Genomic DNA, 16049 nt, shown 5'->3' on the forward strand with positions numbered 1-16049 from the left:
GAAATTGCCATTTCTGTTAAAAACTGAAATGTTGGTATTGTGTAGCGTGACGCACACTTGTGAAGCAATTGTCTGAAGCCGTTATTCTCGGCAACGCTGTAAATCCTGACATATGATCGCATTCGTAATCTTTTGAGAGTGCCAAGACGTGGGTGGGAGTTGAGAAGAGCATCAGGCACCTGCTCCACCAGGGCTTTTCTTGCATATCACTTGACTCATGTCCAACTCTCCGGTTTAGTGTTAGAAAACGCCTCAGAATAATTCCTGGTGAAAACCATACTTCCTGTTAAACTAACAGCTTCAAAAGCATAACCTTGAGCTTTCACTAGTGGTCTTTAAAAGGTTCATCATTTAAAACGCCCTATGGAGAAAAAAAAAAAAGTTATTAACATTTCTTTAACCCAATGGTTGCATGCTATATGGGACTAAAAGGACAGTAGGACTATCAGTTTCACCACATTGGCAGAATGAGGCACTTTTTCCAAGTCAAAAGCAGTTAAACCAGACATGGAGCAAAATGACAAGTCAGATACAATCAATGATTGATTTGGCAGTTTTATTGAGCTCTCTTTTGCCCTTGAACCATTACAGGACCAAGTGAGGCCTTGCCTTCCCACTGAATGCCTAGAGAGAAGAAACAAGCCAAGTTAGAGCACTTGAATCAAAAGCAACCTTAGAAAGAGCAAAAGCTACCAACCTCCATAGGGAGAAGCAGCAAATTCACCATCAGGACCACATGTTGAGTCACAGCAACCACAAACTTGGTCATTACCATCAGCAGCAAACCACCTGCAATAAAACAAAGACATGGAACCTTCAACATGAGAAAAGTCAACTTAAAAATAAAATGCCCACGTACCCATTGGCAAAGGAACAGGATTTGTGCTGAGCGTCACTGGGTGCAGAAGCAATAGTTGCCTTCAGAATACAAGTTATGTAGATCTGCAAGGGGTGACAGACAAGTCACAAAACCAGGGCAGATGGGAGAAAAAGTCAACATATGATATTCATAGTACATACAGAAGGACTGTTGCCCTCCTGGAACATAAATGCCTCCAGCTGGAACTGGATCTTGTCAACCTGGGACCGAGGCATGAAGCGGGAGCTGGAAGCTGTAGTTTTGGCATCCACAAAGCAACTGATGACAAAACAATCACAAAGAGCAACTCATGAATATCAACTGTAGAGCATCAAGCAACTAGACCTTACCCTTGACGAGTTACAAAAAGCAACTAAACAGTCCTACCGCAACGGGGGCCATGACCTTACCCATGATTCTCAATGAAGGAATATCTCGGAAGAGAGTTCACATCAGGTACTTGAGTGGCCACACAGCTGTCCACAAACACACGCAGAGGCACATGATTGTACTGCTTCACAGATGCCTCGATGTTAATAACGCCACCCAGGAAATAGGAGTATGAAGGCCTCTGATAGGACCAATCATCTACACAAAATAAAAAACATTTTAGGCACAGCCACAATAGCAAGGATAAATGGGTTCATTTTATTGAAAGAAAAAACCTGTACCAACCCATCATGATCTTCAGGGAGAACAGCAAGACTTCTTGACCTGCCTCTGTTGAGGCATAAGGGACCCATGTTGGCCTCAAGGCATCACTGCTTACATTTTGGAGCCTGCGGTTCATGAAAGTACCCATTAAATGATCTCCTAGTTTCACGAGAAAGTGCAAAAAAAGTCACAGAGATACCTTACCTTTGATAATGGCATTGAACACCAACAATTGCACCATCGGCCCGGGTAATCGGAGTACCAGCAAGCGCCTCAGGGGTGTAGGTAAGAGAGAAGGTGTAGACAAGCTCATCCTCATTCAGCTGTAAAAAGATTGCGGTTACCAAGAGGGTCATCCAAAAGACTTTACATACACCACGACCATGCACTTATATTGCTATGAATGGGAGAAGGTGCACTGCAATGGTTTAATTCCTAAACAGCAAAATCACCAATTAGTAAATTCTACACATCTCTACAGCTGCCCTAAGGAGCTCCAGTGTTGCCAGAGATAGTCAATGTTTTGGAGACATGCACTTAGGATTGAACATGCACATTGGCTGTTCCAGGGTAGAAACTAGCTTTAACACTATTAAGGCACAATATATATTGTTCCTGTTTAAGCTCCCTTCATACCATTTATTGGATGGTTTACATCAGATGTTGGTTTGAAGGGCTACTTAAAGGCAAGTAGCTTGAAAATTCAGGATTTACCCATTCAGACAGATAGAACTTGGTCTTAGCTGCCCTGGCATTGTAAAACCAAGTGAACTGACTTCCTTGAAAGTTCCTCTGCCACAACAAATAACCCATTAAGATTTGTGAGTTCTTACCATCAGCACGCTGTTGCAGTCCTGTAATTCATACTCAAAGATGAGCACTCTTGACTCAGGATCCTGACCAACAACAGGACATCCACCTAAAGACAGTCCAGTTGGCTGGATCAACTGACCATTGCTGAAAAAGTCCTGCTGGACCTCTACGAGAACCCGGTTCTCACCACATTGAACCGCTACGCTGCTGGGAGTCACGGGTTGCCTCAACTGGAAGTCCACCGCCAACTCGCTCTGCACCTCAGGAACGGTGGGATACCTCCAATCCAAAGGCTTCACTGGACCCTGCAACAGCTGCTTCTCCTGAAGGCCAAAAGGCTCTTGCGCAAGGCTTTTGGAGACGGGACCCAAAGGACTCTGAAACTGAGAAACCACTTGCAAAGGGTTCCAGAGCCCTAGAGGAGAAAGGGCAGGACTTCTGGAAGCTGGATCTGATTTTGGCCCCATGCTTCTTGGACTATGACTGTGCCTTAAACTTCCCAAGACATCAGGCAGATCAAATGCAACAATCACGACCACCACTAAGACAGCTTTCAGGAACCCCATCCTAACAAACTTTGACACAAGCACCACAACACACACCAGTGCTTGGCTTTGGCATTTTGTACAGCTTTGAGTTAAGGTGTCTCCACCCCTTTTACCTTAATTGATTATCCTTGATTCCCCTCTGGACCTGTAGAGTGTATGCATCTTGGGGACGCACCACTCTGCACATTTTTTTATGGGCCTGTCCAAATAAACACACTTGACGTCTTTGTACTTGACCACTTGTCTACTTACATGACCTACAGTATTTCCGGTCTTTGATCCAAGTGTTCAAGTGGGCTTGAACACTTGAAAAATGCAAGTTTACATAGCTTTATTTACACATTTTGCTTTCAAGTATTTTGCATTTTAAAATAAACTTATAAATGTCTGTAACAGAAGACACAATTTAAAAATAGTGATGCTTGTATTAAGTGATGAAATGCAGTTGCAAATGTTGTACAAAATATACTCTCACATCTTTGCACCAATAACATGTACAACACTTTGTTTTTACTACCAAATAATGTGTAATTTCTTATTCATTTAACTTAGAGTGGAATGTTTTCAGTTTCACTTTTAGTTTTATGGTCCCTTTAACACATTCTGTTGACTATATGTAACGTTGCATCTACATGTCTACTAACTCTCATTAGAGTTGAAACATAGCTCAGGCTTTTATTTTCCCAAATCGCCGAAATGCAACGGCTTGTATTTGAGACAGGCTTCTATATGAGAAAGGCCTTTAATTTAGTGTTGAGATGTTGTTCGTGATAGACGGAAAGTCAAGTCAAGTCATCTTCATTTATATAGCGCTTTTAACAATGTAGATTGTTTCAAAGCAGCTTTACAGAGATAAACATACAATTTACGGTAACAGAGATTGTTTTGGCTTTATAGCGATTTTTGAATAATGTTCCAGCTAAAGTTAGTTTTGATTGATTCTCTTCCAGCAAAATTATCATTTGGTATCAAATTAGGGGCCACTAATACGACGGCGTTTGTAATGGTGTAATGGAGTAATGGAGTAACCCCCCCCCATTATTCATCTTAAATACTATTTTATTTAATTTCAGTGTATTTAAACAAGTTATCTTTATTCCACAGTTGTTGTTTAATTTTTCTGTATTTTTGTTGAGGTCTTGTTATTTATATTTATTTATATTTAATGTTTCTGTTCTTTTCATGCTCTATCTGCACAGTTTGAAGTATGTATATTTTCCGTCTGTGACTTTTAAGCTAAAAGCTTGGCAGACGAGATTTGGAGAAGGCAGATCTGAAAAGGTCGCGAGATTGAAAAGAGAGAGAGTATCGCGAGACGATTGATGAAGAGCGTTGTTGTTGCTACTGTAACCGAGATTGTTTTGGGTGTTGTAAGTGTTCCTGAAATAAAAACCCGACCTTAAATCTTCATAAAACGCACGTGTGGACCTCGTGTGTAACAAAATTGGTGGCCAGTACGGGGATTTTCAAGGAATGCGAACAGCAGCGCGAGCAACAGAGAGACATACACGGAGCGGCTGCAGCAGTGAGCGCGTGAGTGAGAGGGCAGCGCGAAAGCTAAAATGGATCTTCGGCAGTTGCAAGATAAACTCGGCGCGGACCTACCTCATCTGACGTTCGATCAACTGAGGGAATTGGCAGCGTTTGCAAAAGTTCCAGACGATGAGGTAACAAAAAAACATGTTTTGATACATCGAATTAATGAAGAGATTGATGGAGTAATTGAAAAAGAGGATGAGGATGTAGCACGTCAGTTTGTTGTCAGTGTGTTGGAATTGATTAAAGGAATGAAAGGCCAGGGTGCTCGTTTGGCCGCGATGAGCTTAAGGGAGGATGAAGATGAGCTGGAAAAGTTGAAAAAACAATATGCAGACCTCCGACTGAGTTTCCAGGACTCTACAAAAGCATTAGAGAGTGAAATTATGAGGTTAAGTGATCAAGTACGGATCAAAGAGAACAGAGCAACTCCAGCCATTTTAATGGATGTTCCGCCACAGCCATCACGAGTGCCAGAGGTGACGATCAGGCGTGATTTCAAAATTTGGGGACAAATTGGAGAGAGAGGTCAGAAAGATCGTCTGTCTTACACAAATTTGATGCATCAGATTGAAAGTGGAGTGCAGAAAGGCCATACGGAGACAGAAATTGTGGATGCAGTGGTGAGGGCCATCAGTCCAGGTCTTAGCCTCCGGGATATGTTAGAAATTAAAAGTCATCTGAGCCTTCTCCAATTAAAAACCATACTCAAGGGCCATTTTAAAGAGGATAGCCCCACAGATTTGTATCACAAGCTGGTGAACATCACACAAGACAGTCGTGAGTCACCCCAAAACTTCTTGTTCAGAGCCATAGAACTAAAAGAGAGGCTACTAATCGCTTCCAGAGATGGAGAGGCTGAGGAACAGTACAGTGCTGAGCTCATCCAAAAGAAATTCTTGCGATCTGTCAGTACTGGACTTACAAGTGATCACATAAAATTCCAGTTAAAAGCTGATCTGGAAAATCAGTCCATCACCGATGAAGAGCTCATTGAGAAATTGAATGAGGCTGCAGGTATTGAAAATGAGAGACAACAAAAACAAAAGAAAAACACATATACAAAAGTGACTAAAGTAAATGAGCTCCATGCCGATGTCCAGGTACTTCAAAGACTGGGAGAAGAAGCATATGGACAAAAACAAACAGAGGGTGCAACAGCCAGAGGGAAAGAACCGAGGGCCCAGAGCTACACATCCAAACGTGAGGCTGAGTTGTTTGAAATGGTCAAACAGTTGAAAGAGGAGATAACGGAAATCAAAAACAGCATCCGGGAATCACAGCCATCTTTCCGTCATAGCCGCCTCCCTTCCAGGAAGATCTGTAAATCGTGTCAAGACAGTGGTAACGGTGAGCAATGCAATCACTGTTTTAAATGTGGTCAGCCGGGACACTTTTCTAAGGGCTGTAGGGCACCACGGCATACAGTGAATGTGGATCAAGTGATGACGATGGATCCAACAGAACTTCACACCCAGAGTCAGAGACAAGGTGGACCATGTGGCAACACCAGCGAGCTGCTCTGCCGGACTATAAATCATACGGTACAACAAGAAAAGGTACAGCAGCACTCTGCAAATTCAGACAGGCTGGAGGGGTCCATCTATGCTGCCCACCTTTCCCCTAAGCGTAAAGCTCAACTGCTGAGCTTGATAGGGAAGAAATGCACTGTCAATTGCTTCCTGGATGGTGTCCCCACGCAAGCATTATGGGATACGGGCTCACAGGTCTGCCTGATCAATGACAAGTGGCGCAAAGAACACCTACCTCACACTAAAGTAAGGGACACAGAGGAGATCCTGGGACCAGGGACATTGACTGGAAAGGCTGTAAATCAGACGGACATCCCTTTCAGAGGATGGATCGAGGTAAAGTTTCAGCTTGAGCCCTCTGGCATACCCAGCACAGAGCTTATTGTGCCATTGCTGGTAGCGGAAACATCTGGTGTGGCAGAAGAGCCAATTATTGGATATAATGTGATCGAATATCTGATACACCAGGAGAAAGAACAACCATCTCAAGATATGGTTAAAACGCTGACGGCAGCCTTCTCCGTAGATTGTAAGAGAGCAGAGGGACTCATGCGATTGGTCCAACAGGGAGATTCAAACTCTAGTGAGGGAACCGTGAAAGGGAGCAGGCAACGAACAAAAATATTACCTGGTGAGACAAAAGTAGTTAAGTGTTCAGTGCGTACCATTCCTCTGACATGTAACCAGGAAATGCTGTTTGTTCCAAGTGAGACTCCTGACTGGCCTGAGGGACTGACAGTCACTGAGAATGTGGTCAAACTCCAGAAGGGTACTCGATCAAAAGTCTTCATTCCAGTAAGTAATGACACCTGCCATGATATTACACTTCAACCACGCACCGTGTTAGGCCAGGTACAGAGTGTAAAAGCTGTCTACCCTGCTGCTGCAAAACCTGTGGATATTGAAGAGGTAATGAGTCACAAAAGGGAAACGCCAGGAGGAGACAATGCTGAAAAGGCAACAGAAGTGGATTCTGAGTACATGGGGCAACCTAATGGAAACCGATGGGATCCACCTGTTTCTGTGAGTCATTTGCTACCTCAACAGCAGGAGGAGGTAAGAAAGTTGCTGAGGGAGGAATGTGCTGCTTTCTCCAGAAATGAGGAAGACATTGGTTGTATCCCATCGCTGGAGTTGAAAATCAGACTGAAAGACACAACACCAGTGAGGCGAACATACATGTCGGTACCAAAACCACTTCATAAAGAAGTCAAAGAGTATCTAGAAGATCTCTTGAACCGTGGGTGGATCACAAAATCCAGGTCTGCTTATTCATCGCCCATTGTATGTGTGCGGAAGAAAGATGGGAGTCTGCGGTTGTGCTGTGACTATCGCGAACTGAACCAGAAATCTATCCCAGACCGTCATCCAATTCCCCGCATTCAAGACATGCTGGACAGTCTCAGTGGAAGTGCTTGGTTTTCCATCTTAGACCAAGGAAAAGCGTACCACCAAGGATATTTGGAGGAGAATAGCCGACCACTGACAGCTTTTATTACACCTTGGGGGCTTTATGAATGGGTCCGCATTCCGTTCGGCCTGTCTTCAGCACCCGCGGAGTTTCAACGCTGTATGGAGGAGTGTCTGATAGGGCTGAGAGATGAGATATGTCAGCCATACTTGGATGACAATCTAGTTCACAGCAAAACCTTTGAAGACCACCTCAGAGACCTGCGGAAAATCTTGCAGCGCTATCAACAACATGGGATTAAGCTGACAGCACGAAAATGTGAAGTTTTTAAGAATAAGGTGAGGTTCCTGGGAAAGCTTGTGTCCAAAGATGGTCATACGATGGACCCTGCCGACCTAGCACCTGTCCAGGCCTTGCGGGAGCGGAAACTTGCAACAGTAGGAGACCTTCGGAAGTTGTTGGGATTTATATCCTACTATCGCTCATACATACCAAATTTCTCCAGGATAGCTACACCTCTATATGACCTTCTGAGCCAGGAAAAGAGTGTATGTAAGACAACTGCTAAAAGAGGAAAAAAAACTGCTAATAAAGGAAACAGCCAGGGACAACTACCCGCAAACCATCCCATCGTCTGGATGCCAAAGCACCAGGAGGTGCTCGGTCAGTTGATTGATTTTCTTTCACAACCCCCTGTGTTAGGTTACCCAAATTTTGAAGAGTCGTTCATCCTCCACTGCGACGCATCACAGGAAGGGCTGGGATCCGTGTTATATCAAAGACAGGAAGGCAAGCTCCGGGTCATTGCTTACGGATCCAGAACTTTATCTGCTGCAGAAAAGAACTATCATCTGCATTCTGGAAAATTGGAGTTCTTGGCCATGAAGTGGGCCATCTGTGAGCGCTTCAGAGATTACCTCTACTATACTCCTTCTTTTGTTGTCTACACAGACAACAATCCATTAACATATGTGCTCACGACAGCCAAATTAAATGCCACTACACATCGCTGGGTTGCAGAGTTGGCTGATTTTAATTTCACTATTAAGTATCGTCCAGGAAAAACCAACGCTGATGCAGATGGCCTGTCGCGCATGCCATTGGGGATGGAGGAGTATATGCAGAAGTGTTCGATAGAAGTGAGTCCAAATGTCATCAGCTGTGTGACCCAAGCTCTCAGTATTGAGTCAAAAGAACACACTCCGTGGATGTGTCCAGTGACCATCGAATGCAGTGTTGAACTTTGACAAAAGCGTGCTGAGGGAAGCCCAGGAACAGGATTCAGTGATCAGCACGGTGATGAACTGCGTCAGAACAAATCGATGGCCTAGAGATAGGGACTGGAGTGGTCATGATGGCCGTGCTGTACTGATGCGGGAGAGGAAAAGGTTGTTCCTGGATGAGCATGGAATCCTGTACAGGACAACAGCAACTCGATCACAGCTGGTGCTGCCCAAGAAGTTCCATGGGTTGGCCTTCAAAGAGTTGCACGAAAACATGGGTCATCTAGGTGTAGAGCGGACGCTCCACTTAATGAGGGACAGATTCTACTGGCCACATATGCAGAGGGATGTTGAACATCAGGTCTTAAGAGTGTGTCGCTGTCTCAAGACAAAACGCCCCAACAAGCCAAACCGAGCACCACTTACCAATATTGACACAACACACCCCTTTGAATTAGTTTCAGTGGACTTTCTTCATTTGGAGAGATGCAAAGGCGGGTATGAATATATCTTAGTCATTATTGACCATTTTACTCGCTTTGCTCAAGCATATGCATGCCTCAATAAGTCAGCTAAGACAGCAGCTCAAAAGATTTTCGGGGATTTTGTGTTGAAATTTGGTTTCCCCACAAGATTGCACCATGACCAGGGGAAGGAGTTTGACAACCAGCTGTTCGCACAACTCCAGCAGCACAGCGGTATTAAAGGCTCCAGAACAACCCCCTACCACCCGCAGGGAAACGGTCAGGTGGAGCGATTTAATAGGACACTCTTGTCCATGTTGCGGAATCTGACTGACAGGGAAAAGGTGGACTGGAAGAACTCCCTGGCACAAGTAGTGCACGCATATAATTGCACACGCAATGAGGCAACCGGATTTGCTCCTTACTTTCTGCTGTTTGGACGTCATCCGAGGCTCCCTATTGATATCATGTTCAATCTCAGCCCCAGAGATCAATCATCATCTCATCAAGAATATGCAAAAAGTTGGAGAAAGCGAATGGATCAGGCCTACAAGCTGGCTTCCGAATCTGCGAGAATGGCAAGTGGGAAGGCCAAGGACAGGTACGACAGTAAGACCCATGGAGTGGAGTTACAGCCAGGCTGTAGAGTTCTCATTAGGAACATGAGTGAAAGAGGGGGCCCAGGAAAACTGCGATCATATTGGGAGGAGCAGGTCTATGTGGTCCAGAAAAAGAGATCAGAGTGTCCAGTCTATGAGGTGCAGCCTGAAACTGGGCATGGGCGTGTCAGGGTCCTCCATCGAAACATGCTTTTGCCTTGTGAATTCCTGCCCATAGAACAAACCACAACAACTCTGGAAAAGATGGTGAAACAAAAACTCAGCAAAGCAAAGTCCGAGCAGCAAGCCGTGGAAAGTAGCTCTGAGGATGAGAGCGAATGGACAGGATTTTGCAGACCTTGTAAACCGGGCCAGTGTGAAGACCAGCTGCTGTCAGAGGCTGAAGAATGCTATCCACAAGTGACACAGAAGTCTGTAAAAGACGGGCAATACAAGGAGATGGAGGAGTGTGACATGGAAGAGGTGGTTCCACAGCATGTTGAGGAAGTGAGGATGAGGTGTGGAAATGGGGAAGAGGAGGCCTCCGAGGCAGAAGGACAAATGACACTTGATAAAGGACCAGTAGAGTTGAGTCCGGAGCCAGATGATGGAGCCACCCCTGAGCAAGAGGGAAGTGGAATCCAGGGGCCAGAACCTGCACTACCACAGAGATTATATCCTTTGAGAAAGCGAAAGCACAAACAGACATTCACTTACCATACTCTAGGGGAACCCATATTAGAATAAAACATACAATAGATTCACATACACGCATAAAAATACACATATGGAAAAAACAAAACACAGTTAAAGATAGTTGAAGGTGAGTTTAGATACATTGTTGTGATGTAGAATTTGTATTTTCCATTGACCCTGTTCAATCAGATACCGTATGATAATGACAGACCGGTAAAGAAGGGAATGAAGAACTGTGAACTCTGATAATTAGAATTTGAAGATCCCGGTGATACTGATTGTCTTGTAGGTTAAATTTGAGCTGATGGTACAAGAGACCTGCAGAAGGATACAGCGTCCGTATTAAAGATGGGGAGTGTAGTTGCTTTCATGGTGCACAATGTTGTCAACTACAGAAACATTACAATAACACGGGAGGTAGTTGTTAATGTGATTTTGGGTTTATGCCAGCATTGTATCCTTAAATAGTACTTACTATAACAGACTCCTATAGCTCAACGACTTATCATGTCGGAGACATTTAGAAGACAGGGGATGTCGGGACGACATCATTTTTGGAGGGGAGAGTGTAATGGTGTAATGGAGTAATGGAGTAACCCCCCCCCATTATTCATCTTAAATACTATTTTATTTAATTTCAGTGTATTTAAACAAGTTATCTTTATTCCACAGTTGTTGTTTAATTTTTCTGTATTTTTGTTGAGGTCTTGTTATTTATATTTATTTATATTTAATGTTTCTGTTCTTTTCATGCTCTATCTGCACAGTTTGAAGTATGTATATTTTCCGTCTGTGACTTTTAAGCTAAAAGCTTGGCAGACGAGATTTGGAGAAGGCAGATCTGAAAAGGTCGCGAGATTGAAAAGAGAGAGAGTATCGCGAGACGATTGATGAAGAGCGTTGTTGTTGCTACTGTAACCGAGATTGTTTTGGGTGTTGTAAGTGTTCCTGAAATAAAAACCCGACCTTAAATCTTCATAAAACGCACGTGTGGACCTCGTGTGTAACACGTTCTCTCTAAACAGACTTTAAACGCGAACCTGTGACCTGATGGCGTTCACATGCGCATTAAGAATTGATTCTATAGCCCAGTTATATTCGTTTGAATATATGTGCGCAGGTTTGTAATTTCCCTACAAACCATGCCTAAACAAACTACTTGTCTTGCCTATACATTAGATAAAGAATTTTGTTTTATTTTATCACTTCGGGTTACGCGAACCGGATTTTCAACAATGCTTTATCTGTAGAGTGGGAAAGGGATCCTCCATAGGGAGAGGATAGTTGACACTTCAGCACTGCATTGTCATCGGGTCCAGGCGAAGCTCCTTCGTCAGATCTGGATACGGCCTGGAAAGCATGACATTCGGAGGTTACCACATTATATTATGTTTTATTTATAATTTGAATGTTTTTAACAAATCAGTTAATGTAAGAATTAGCCTACTATATTACCGTATGTTTAAAGGGGGTCGCACACCGGACGAGAAGCGCAGCAACGGCAACGGCTCAGGACCTTGTTCAAAATCCTGCCGCACCACAGAGCGCCATTTACATATTTTTATATAAAATTTACATTTATTTGTCTCAGATCGTCGTTATGTATAAACTGACTTCACCCTGTGCTGCAATAAAAATTTAGTTTTACATTCATTTACATAAATCAGCTGGTTGAATGAAAATTGCTGATGGATTTTCAGGTGATATTCTCAATTCATTCAGTTAACGGACACTCTGAGATTAAGTGAATTCAGACTGCAGACTAAGCAACGTAATTAATTGAACAGTACAATCATAACATAATACAGACATGATCTTAATTCCATAATGTCCTTAAACATAACAATGTTGCTGGCCATAAACTGACAAAGAGCGCGTCCGGTGTGCGATACCTCGAGTTGTCATGGACGCGGTGCGGCGCTACGCTTCTCGTCCAGTGCGACCCTTTAGATTATTGGCAGCATAAAAAAACGAAACGATGTGACAGCCATGGGCTGAATAATACAAGTTACTGGTAATATCCACCGAACCTATGAACTTGTCGCCCGAAACACATCAACAAGAAAGAATGAAGGCTACCCTGTAAAACAACTGCAATCATGTGATACAAAATGACCCTATTCATCACTATCATCATCATCACGATCCTCAACTACCAGTACATTGGCGAATTCCTCCTCCTCCTCGCTCTCCTCCACTTCTCCCTCTCCGGCCTCCGCTAACTCTGCCTGCCTTGCTTGAGCAGGGCTCTTGCCCAGATGCGCAGGGCTCTCTTGCGTGCGCAATCTGCACCATAGATCTGGCTTAAACAGACGATCTGACGGGTTTTAGAAGATTAAATACAACCCGAAACTAAAAAACAGACCAGGCCTCTATTTGAGACCAGCCTTTATTTATCCAAACCTGTAGCCACACCAGGCATGTAAAAGAGACGGGCGTCTATTTGGGACTCGGCTATTATTTGAAGTTTTACGGTATTAGTAGACTGGTAGGGTAAGGGTTAGAATAAGTTGACATGTACTTGAAAAGTTACTTATAAGTCATGCGAGTTCCCAAACATGATGCATGATGGGATACGCTTAGCCTCAAATACCACTCCGAAGCGGTATTCAAGATGGTGTGGGTTTAGTGTATGTTAAGGGCACTGAGCTTTGGCATTTTTAAGACATGGGACAGTCTTGCGCACTTACTTCCTGTCACATGCACATGTGGTTAAGTAATCAAGTGTGGATTTTTGCACAGGCACTTTGTCTATCTGACACATTGAGGGGGCATTTACATTACACAATTTTCAACTAAAAACTTATGCATTGACACCTGGCCCAGATGTTTGGAAGCCATTTCATCTCCCCATGGCTAAAAATAAATGTTTATGAACTAAAGAAAATGTCCCCAAAGATTTATATAAATTGGATGATAATCTAGTTCCACAGAGTCGCTTACACCGCAGAACCCCTTCCACTTATTAAGAAACTTTTGTCAAATGGAAAGCTTTCATGGGTGTTTAATAGGGCTGTGTATCACCAACAACGTGACGATACGCATCACAATATTAAAGTCACGATATGGATCAATTTGGAATGTAAATTTCTTTTGACCAGAGTTTAGTTACAGTAATATCTTACTATTGAATAACCAGTATCATAAGAGTTGTGATAATTGAAAAACTATCATAAAAAAGTTAAATGCAATAAAAAAATAAAAAGTAAACAAAAAGCTTAGAATGGCTCTTCCTTCTGCTTTTTAAAGTCTCTGCCTCAATAACTGAAATGTTAATTAGTGTCAATTATAGTAACACTGAACCGTGTCAACAATGCTCAATTCCACAAAAGCAAAAACAACTTAAAAGTAACTTAGTTAAACTGTGCAGAAGAGTGTGACAGCAGAAAGTCTCGCTTAACTTTATCATACAACCAGGAAATTGCCATTTCTGTTAAAAACTGACGTGTTGGTATTGTGTAGCGTGGCTCACACTCGTGAAGCAATTGTCTAAAGCCGTTATTCTCGACCACGCTGGATGGCCGTAAATCCTGACATATGAAGCGCATTAATGCATTTGAAATCTTTTGAGAGTGCCGAGAGATGGGTGCGAGTTGAGATAAAAGCATCAGGCAACAGTGGCTGCTTCTGAGAAGACAGGTGTGTGCTGCTACTTGTTCCACCAGGGCTTTTCTTGCATATCACATGACTCATGTCCAACTCTCCGGTTTACTGTTAAACTAAGTTCATGACGTTGTATCGATTTTCTGAGCACAGCTCTTGTGTACAGTAGTACATATGAAAGCACTATATAAATGCCTCAGTAGGTATGGTTTTCACCAGATATTATTCTGGGTTAAACAAATTGTAACAAACGAATGGCTTCAAAAGCATAACCTTGAGCTTTCACTAGTGGTCTTTAAAGCTAGTTTTTACAGCTAATGTGCATGTTCAATCCTAAATGCATGTCTACAAAACATTGACTATCACTGGCAACACTGGAGCTTCTGTAGGCAGCTGTGGTGATGTGAAGAATTGTTAACGCTTTATTTTACGACCCGCAAACAACAGCGTAAGTAAACCGAAAATACAGTGTACGTTTCTGTAATTATAGGGTACTTCCGTGTAGGTATAGGGCAACAATATGTTAAGTTTGGGGTATTAAAGGGGTAACAAGCAGATAGTATACAACCTGCAAATAACTTTGTAAGTAAACTGAAATTACGGTGTACGTTTCTGTAAATATAGTGTACCTCCGTGTAGGTATAAGGTAATAAAGGGTAATAAACAAGCTATGCAAGCAAATTATTTATAATGTAATTATTTTAACAGGGACCTATTCTGTTAATATATTCCAGGCAAAAATTGTACGTCTGTTGTGTATAAAAGTTATCAAATTTCTGGCAAAATATGTTCTTGTGCAATTATACATTTAATTCGGCATCTGTGGGTTGATTTAACATTATTTAATCTAGTAAGAAAAGCCAATAAATTCATTTTTTATCATACTGTGCTTACATACAGCCATACACGTTTCATTTTCAACCCACAGATGTCAAAATTACCCTGTAAAATTGCACAAGAACATATTTTGCCAGAAATGTGATGATAACTTTTATATACAACAGACGTACAATTTTTGCCTGGAATATATTAACATAATAGGTACCTGTTAGTTTTAAAATAATTACATTATAAATAATTTGCTTGTATATATGCTTGTTACCCCTTTATTAGCCAACCCAAAACTTAACATATTGTTCCCTTATACCTACACGGAGGTACACTATAATTACAGAAACGTACACCGTAATTTTGATTTACTTACGAAGTTATTTACAGGTTGTATATCTGCTTGTTACCCCTTTATTACCCAAAACTTAACATATTGTTCCTTATACCTACGCGGAAGTACGCTATAATTACAGAAACGTACACTGTAATTTCGGTGTACTTACGCAGTTGTTTGCGGGTCGTAAAATAAAGTGTTACCGAAGAATTTACTAATTGGTGATTTGCTCTTTAGGAATTACACCATTGTACTGCACCTTCATAGCAATATGAGTGCATGGTCTTGGTGTATGTAAAGTCTTTGGGATGACTCTGTTGGTAACCACAATCTTTTTACAGCTGAATGAGGATGAGCTCGTCTACACCTACAGAAAATGTAAGCAGTGATGCCTTGAGGCCAAACGATCTGCGGCTGGAGTGCCCGCTTGAGCCTCTGGGGGGCACGCCTTCCTAGTTTATTGTTTCCTATATGTTTTACCCTGGACTGATTATGGTTTATTTATTGCACCTGTTTTAGATTGAGCTTTCCTGATTTAAGCCTGAGTTTTCCCTTTGTTCGGGTTTCAGTATTGTAAGTGTCTGACTGCATCCTAAGCGTTTTTCCTAGTTTCTTAGTGTTTCACGGACTCCCTGCCTGTATCTGGCCTTCCCGTCTGGCTTATCCCTGCATGGTATGATTGCTGATCTGGACTGCTTACCTGGTTTTGACCCCTGCATGTTTCCCTGTACCTGTCTCTGGATTCTCCTCTTAATAAAGCCTGCGTTTGGATCACCTCTGTCCATGTTCCATGTGCAGTTTCATGACAATGGGTCCCTTATGCCTCAGAGGCAGGTCAAGAAGTCTTGCTGTTCTCCCTGAAGATCATGATGGGTTGGTGCAGTTTTTTTCTTTCAATAAAATGAACCTTTACCCTTGCTATTGTGGCGGTGCCTATTTTGTGTAG

The 16049-nt window shown here is 42.6% G+C and overlaps 1 protein-coding gene across 1 annotated transcript; it reads right to left on the reverse strand.

Annotated features, from left to right (window-relative positions):
- Positions 1-535: 535 nt before the first annotated feature.
- LOC130069463 (zona pellucida sperm-binding protein 3-like) lies at positions 536-2909 on the reverse strand. The gene is made up of 8 exons (XM_056233340.1): positions 2347-2909; positions 1718-1836; positions 1535-1638; positions 1270-1447; positions 1021-1138; positions 860-942; positions 698-789; positions 536-624 (listed from the first exon to the last, which is right to left on the reverse strand). The coding sequence occupies exons 1-8, from the start codon at positions 2890-2892 to the stop codon at positions 557-559; spliced, it is 1308 nt and encodes a 435-aa protein (XP_056089315.1). The 5' UTR covers positions 2893-2909; the 3' UTR covers positions 536-556.
- Between the last annotated feature and the right edge of the window lie 13140 nt (positions 2910-16049).

Source organism: Rhinichthys klamathensis, unplaced genomic scaffold, assembly GCF_029890125.1.
Source record: "Rhinichthys klamathensis goyatoka isolate OS25496 unplaced genomic scaffold, OSU_Roscu_1.1 h1tg000368l_1, whole genome shotgun sequence".
NCBI lineage: Eukaryota > Metazoa > Chordata > Actinopteri > Cypriniformes > Leuciscidae > Rhinichthys > Rhinichthys klamathensis.

What these genes read in the sequence shown, in the direction of transcription:
- LOC130069463 (XM_056233340.1), bottom strand. Translation starts at nt 2,892, where the DNA reads ATGGGGTTCCTGAAAGCTGTCTTAGTGGTGGTCGTGATTGTTGCATTT. An exon ending in AGGAGGGCAACAGTCCTTCT is followed by an intron (nt 943 to 1,020) that starts GTATGTACTATG and finishes CACCCCTTGCAG; the next exon opens with ATCTACATAACTTGTATTCT. An exon ending in TGCTGCTTCTCCCTATGGAG is followed by an intron (nt 625 to 697) that starts GTTGGTAGCTTT and finishes TCTTCTCTCTAG; the next exon opens with GCATTCAGTGGGAAGGCAAG.